This window comes from Myripristis murdjan, chromosome 6 (genome assembly GCF_902150065.1).
Source record: "Myripristis murdjan chromosome 6, fMyrMur1.1, whole genome shotgun sequence".
NCBI lineage: Eukaryota > Metazoa > Chordata > Actinopteri > Holocentriformes > Holocentridae > Myripristis > Myripristis murdjan.
In genome coordinates, this window is record NC_043985.1 from 31,314,592 (window position 1) to 31,321,421 (window position 6,830).

A 6,830-nucleotide genomic window follows, 5' to 3' on the forward strand; every position below is an offset into this window, starting at 1 on the left:
ATAATAATTAAGAATCATTTTAACACTAGAACCCCAATTTTAAACATAACTCAGACCCAGACAGTAACAGATTTGTAACAAAAGTGGAATTACTGTCCAGTGCACCGCAGCAGAGGAAACACTGTCCATCAATTAGTCAATTTACAGAAAATTAATGTTATTAAGTTGTTAATTGATTTTTTTTTTTTGTCATTTATCAAGTAAAAATCCTCAACTTTGCATTTCTCTGTTTGTCTCTTTATAAAATCAATACTTTGGGTTTTTTGGGGGTTTTTTTTTTGGTCGCTGGTCAGAATATGGATTTGACAACATCACTTCCCATGAGCATTTTGTATTTTTTTTTTTTTTATTATTATAGACTATATGATTAATCAGTCATTTCAATAGTGTTGTGTATTGCGTATGATTAAATTTGAAAAATAATCAGCAGTGAAAATAATCATCAGCTGCGGCCTGTTATCTTGGTGAATTCTTGATCCTGTTGGCCAGTGAGCGCATTTTGAGGTCTGTTGTTGCTGAGTAATAATGAAACTATTTCTCTCTCTCATTCCACTCCTCCTCTTTCTCTGCCTGTTTTTCTTCCCCTTCCCGTCAGGCGAGCCCCGGTCACTCCTCCCCCGCTGAGACCCCCAGACTTCCGCCCGTCCTCCCAGCAGCAGCAGCAGCAGCAGCAGCCGCAGCAGCCGGTCTACGTCCAGGCGCTGCACTCGGCCCCGCGGCCCCCGGCCTCCACGCCCCAGCCCCGACCCCTCCCCTCCCTGATCCCCCACCCCGCGCCGCACTGGCCCCACTCCGGACCCCCCGAGTGGCACCCGCCCCGCCGCTCGCCTTCGCCCTCGCCGGCCCCGCCGCCGCAGCGGTCGACCGGCGAGACGTCGGAGCTGAAGAAGAAGCTGTACGACATCTTCCCCGACCAGAAGCAGCGAATCGACCGCATCCTCAACGACAACCCGTACATGAGGGACCTGAACGCTCTGTCGGGCCTGCTGCTGGGATAGAAACACACAACAAACTGAGGCACAGCAACGACAACCAGCGCACATTGTACATACACACACACACACACACACATGCAAGGGTATATACATACACATGAGAATAATTTATTTTGCCATCTTCCAGCCTGCCAGTGTAAGGAATGTTTGCCCAGAGAAGGACTCAGAAAGATATTTTTTGTAATAAAGACTTTAATCATCAAACAAGCTGCTATTGGCAAAGACTATTTGCTGGGACAGTACCACACCTGTGTTTCTCCTCTTCTAGCCCCTTTGCTTTCTAATTGATGAAGCCGAACAGCAGCACTGGTGTGCACGCAGCCAAAATGTTTCTCATTAACACAAATGACACCATTTCTCCTGGCCTGAAGACCACAGCTGGTGTGTGTGCATGAATAATTCGGGTGTGAACCGTAATAAAACAGTCCAGTTCTGTGACAGCGGTGCAGAGGCTCCTTGAACGCGGGATGAGAGCGCAAATTTCTTTTTTCCCCTTCCTTTCTTCGTCTCATGATTGGTTCACGTTCATGAGTCCCGACTCGGCCTCAGACTCCAGTTTTCACCATGAGTCTCTTTCACTACACCGTTTGACACTTTTTTTGCAAAAGTACTGTATTTTGGGGTTTTTCTTTCAACACACCAGTGATGTTATTAATCACGTTCTGCAGCTGAATTCACTGCCAGGCCAAAAAAAAAAAAAAAAAAAATCAGCTCACTGAACATTTTTTCGGTGAGCAGTTTCAGTCTCCGGTGATCTGAGTGGTCCAGGAGCGCCGGTGTGGAACACGTCAGTCGCAGGATTTCCAAGCGCTGAGTTTACTTTCAGTTCGTGTCAAAGTGCATTCGTCATAAATTTACATGAGGCAGCCGCCGCGGCGTCCTCGATCAAGGGGCTTTTTCAGGAAGCGCGATTAGATCACCGGCTCAGAAAAAAAAAAAAAAAAGGTACTTTTCAGGATCATTAGTGTTGGCCAGGCATTCCAGCAAACCCACGCTTTGATATTTGATCCAGCCATAACAAAACACAAAGAACAATCACGTTTTCAGTTGTTTTTTTTGGCCGCACCCCTGCTCAGTCATCAGGCAGCAGTGTGAAGCCTCGGAGGTGGACGACAACAACAACCATCAGACTGCCACTTCCTGCGCCCGCTGCATCAAAAGTTACAATTAATTTCCTTTAGACAGACGGATTCAAAGTGTTACTGTTTTTTTTTTTTCCCTAATCCACACTCTTGTTTCCAAATCCCATTAATCCCACCACCAGTGAATCACTTTAGATGTTTTTTTTATTCTTTGCCTCGCCGGTCGGCAGAGAGTTTGAGCGTCAAGACGGATTTGGGCGTCTCTTCCTCCTCGGCACTGCCTTCTGAGCTGTTTTGTGAATTTTGAGCCGTGGGTCTTCAGGCAGTATCTATTTTTCCCCCTCCATCTGGCTTGACGTGGGAACAAACACTACAAGAGTTTGCTTTTAGCCTCAGTTCATTTCATTTTTAAGTGAATTCGGCCACAACTTGAGCGCCCCTACACACACACACACGTAGAAATGTGTCATTATCAGTTTTTTCTCACAACACACCAGCCTCGTAATTCGTGTTCAATCAATCAGTAGCTCGATTTGATACTGTGTACGTCGATGAGCCGACAGCGTAGCGAGCAGAGCGAGGGTTCGGCCGGTTTGATAACTTTGCAGAAAGCTTTGTAGTGTTTTTAATCCTAATCCACCCTGAGAATGTGGGCGGCAGGCTTTCCCCCGGCTTGCAGTTGAGTTGTACACTTCATTTTTGTAATATATTCAAGCACTTCTCCTCTTCCTTGTACGGAGGGAAAAGAAAAAAAAAAAAACTGCACAAAAACTTTACAAGGTGTTCAAAATAAGTTGCGTTCATATTCACTCTGTTGCTGTTGTAATGATTGCTGAAGGATTTTTTTTTCTTCATTTTTGTCGTTGTATTATAATTTTTAACTCTTTTGTGTATATCTATTCCTCCTTTTTTTGTAAATATGAACGTTTTTGGCCATAGTGCACATATGGTTTTATGTATGTGGAAAACTGCAGAAATACAGCAACCTCTGTAAGACATGCTCTGCCCCCCTCCTCTCTTCTGTCTCTGGGTTATTTGGGGTTTTTGCCTGTGACTCGTCTGTGTTCAGGTCGACGTCACACACACACACACACACAGGCTGAAGTGGCCGCCTGGCGTTGCGACCTCACTCACATAAAAACATCAAATCTGCTTTCTGAGACGCAGGTGTGTAAATCTGACTGAGTTCAGCTGGCAACTCGATTTAAGAACAACTTTTCTCTGAAGTTCAGTTTAAAAAATCTTAAAGTCCTGAATCAAATCCATAATTTGATTCAGGACTTTTAGACAAACTTTTATATCCATTACTCAGCACTTGCAGTCATGTAAAACTATACTTTTTTTCTGAAATGTGAAAAAAAGAAAAATCGGGTAACAGACAACATCACTTTGGGCTCTGCTGCTTTCCCATGAGCATTTTGTATTATTATTATTATAGACCATATGATTAATCAATAATTTAAATGGACTTATAATTCAGTTATTATCAGTTATTTAAATTATGCATAATTCAATTATTTGAAAAAATAATCAGCAGTTAAAATAATTATTAGCTGCAACCCTGTTACATCAGTGAATACTTGATACTGAGCACATTTTGATTTATTTCAGATTTATTAACAGATTTATTTCTTTTTATTTCTCTACAAAATCATCATTGACAAACGTACATATACATAATATCCTGCTAGAGTCAGAGCGATTTCTTCTGTTTATTTCTTCCAGCAGACTGATCGGCAGAATATAAAATCGATGAATTGTTGTTACACCAGATTATTATAGATTATTCTCTATGTTTGCCTACAAGAGATCACTGAAGGTCCTTTTTTTCTAACCAAAGTCATTTTATTTTGAAAGAGGAGCCTCTCTCCCATTGCCTTGCTCTGTGTGATCACGTGGCTGTGAGTGCAGATTTTCTTATGGATTTTCTCCTCTTCTTCTTCGCTGTATCCTGATGGTGACGCGGCTGATGGCGCTGTGCAGGGTGTGTGTTCATACATGCACATATACATTTACTTATACATGCATGTACACATACAGTAGAGTGTGTGTACCATGCCAGGCAGTGGGACACAGGGACAACGAGTTCATTTCATCCTTTTTATTTTTTGGTTTCTTTTGATCCCTTAAAAAACAGAGCACATTAAAGACAGGACACATTTTCCTTCAGTCGTTCAGAGATCCACTCAGCAGCGTCGCACCGTTTCATTCATTTTGGGCCTAATTCACATTCTCACTGATGTCACTGGTGTTCGTTTACATCATGAAGCCCCTGGCAGTGCGAGCCAGATTTGAGTCTGTCGGGTGCGCAGCCACAGCAGCGGACAGAAGGTGTCGAATTCAAAAACCTCACTGTGTTACTATCAGGTTTATTTTAGGATGCAGTTATAACTTAATCAAGAGAGGAGACAAAGGAGCCTCTATCTGAGGCCGGTGGCACTGCTTGTTGTCGCATTCCTCAAAATTAAGATCATTTCCCATGAACCCACTGCTTCCTGTCACAAGAGCCACTTCTTACATTTAATAATGTGTCGAGCTTCGACTTAACTTTTTTTTATCACCTGCAGTGTGTCTTCTTTACCTGTGACCAATTTTTATTCTGTTCACAGAATCGACTCCCATCCATATTTCAGGCCATGCTGCTCATCCTCATTTCATCAAATTTGTCTGTAATATTGTGCATTTAATGAGACCAGAGCTGAGACGATGCTGTGTTTAAGGACACGTCAGTGAAAACAGGCAAGGTCAGATTATTTGAGCTTTGATTATTTGGGGTTTTGAGCAACAATGGGATTTGAACAGCCCAAAGAATCAAGTTACAAGCCAAAACAAGCTTTCAGAAGTGGACAGGGGTGCAAGTTCACTGTTTTCTTCCCAACTCGCTGCATCAGAGCAAACAAACGCCCAGTGGCTGTGACTGGTGTTTGGTTCATTCAGCACCTGTTAGTGTTTCAGTAAAGTCTCCATGTAGTGCCACAAAAGAAAACCCTGTACTAAAAAAAAAAAAAGTAGATTTACAATCAAAGATGGTTTCTCTCCACTATTAATTGCTCTCTACAAATAACTCAAAGGCTTCCAGTTTTGACTTCAAATGCACTTCTGCTGTTTAATTACAGGAAACCCCCCGGAGGGAACAAATACTTGAAGGACTACTATGTGAATAATTGCAAATGTACACATGATTTTCTCACAGTCGGCAGAAGAGCTCAGACTCCCTGTGGGCTCCAGTTCTTCAGGGTAAACATTTTCCCAAGCATAATTTACTGGAAGATGGAACTTGCACATTCCCTTAAAACTAGGATATCGTTGTTGTTTTTTTACACCACCAATTGAAATAAGTTGCAAAGGTTGATTAAGTCTTAAGTCAAGTGTCCAAAATCAGCTTTAACAGGGCAGGTCTAGAACGTGGACAAGCATAGGCTGGTTTATTGGCTGTATTTCTGCTGGAATAAAGCGATTTTGACTCCAATTAGTGGTAAATTTGGGTTTGATGACTCTTTTGCCAGAGGGGAAGACTCCTGTTGTTGGTTATGGATGGGAATCCCTGGTATTTTCTGAGCCTTCCTCTTTGCCCTGGTGTGGGCTCTGCCCGCCTCAACAAAAGATATAACCCTCCTCAGTTTGTTCTTATTTTTCCCAGGTAATACCACACCAAAAACAAGAAGTTCAAGGAGCGCTCAGTGTTTCCAAAGCAAGCACGAAGCCCTGACCGTGCCAACAGTTGCACAACACCGCGGCGTCAGATTTGAAGTGCTCCGAGCCACTTCTGCAGCTTCTTCACTAGAGGTCAGTGTCTGCTAAACTGTGGCCGCTGAGCTAATGGGATTTGTCACTTCTCTGCACAAATCCGTGGAGGTTTTAACTCTCTCAGCAGGAGCTCCACATTGCATCACTCGTAGTAAAGGGGGCTGGTTTGTTTGGTAAGGCAAGACTGCTGGGTGAAAGTGACAGATTGCAAAGAGATAATGGACCAGAGGGGCATGTTATGTAGCTGCACATCTTGTCCAACTGAACAGAACAGCTCTGTCTCTTCCCCTGCGCTCTAAAAATCAACAGCAACATGGCCATTTGGAGGAGCTCAAGCTGTCAGTGTGGGAGTTGAAATATATCGATTTCACAGGTTTGTTTTTTACATCCCCCCCGCCAACTAAACTGTGCATAAGCAAGGATTTATCTGCCCATATGTAACACAAGACTGTGTGGAGGACATTTTGATCTAAAACACCCCGCAGAGAAACACAGAACGTACTGTGCATTTTTACCCACTGAGCTGTACATTTGGCCGACATGCAGCCCGGATAATGTTCTGCCTGAGCTATAGGTTTAAAGCCAAAGTGGGTCATGGGCTCATTTCATGTGGCTCACCACGTAACAGTACCAATATGTTTTAATGTGCTAAGGCCCAGAGACGCTATTACTCATATGGGTCAGAAGCTGAAAACGTCTCAGAACCGCTGTGCATGTCATTACCAGGCTGCCACGCGAATTAATCACCCATGCAGCCTTTGTCTGTCGAGCCCAGTTTGTGAGGTTTTAATTTCCATAGGACAAGAGTCTGACTGGTTTGCCTCATATCTCCACACCAGAGAACTGTGTATGTGGAATTTAACCAAGAAAAATCCGCCGTTATGAACAACAGAGCGGGTATTCCCCAGGGTTCGAGCCTGGGCCCACTGCTGTTTAGTTCATTTCTAAATTACCTGCCCGCAAGCGGTTCAGAGGGCAGCTGCAGGCTTCATGTGGATGACAGGGT

The 6,830-nt window shown here is 43.5% G+C and overlaps 1 protein-coding gene across 1 annotated transcript in view; it reads left to right on the top strand.

The window, feature by feature from the left end:
* n4bp1 (nedd4 binding protein 1) overlaps positions 1-2,894 on the top strand; it is a 38,782-nt gene extending 35,888 nt beyond the window's left edge. Inside the window, exon 12 of the mRNA XM_030053856.1 lies at positions 596-2,894. Coding sequence (XP_029909716.1) covers positions 596-998 — 403 coding nt within the window. The 3' untranslated portion in view covers positions 999-2,894. The remainder of the gene's footprint in view (positions 1-595) is intronic.
* Positions 2,895-6,830: the final 3,936 nt, after the last annotated feature.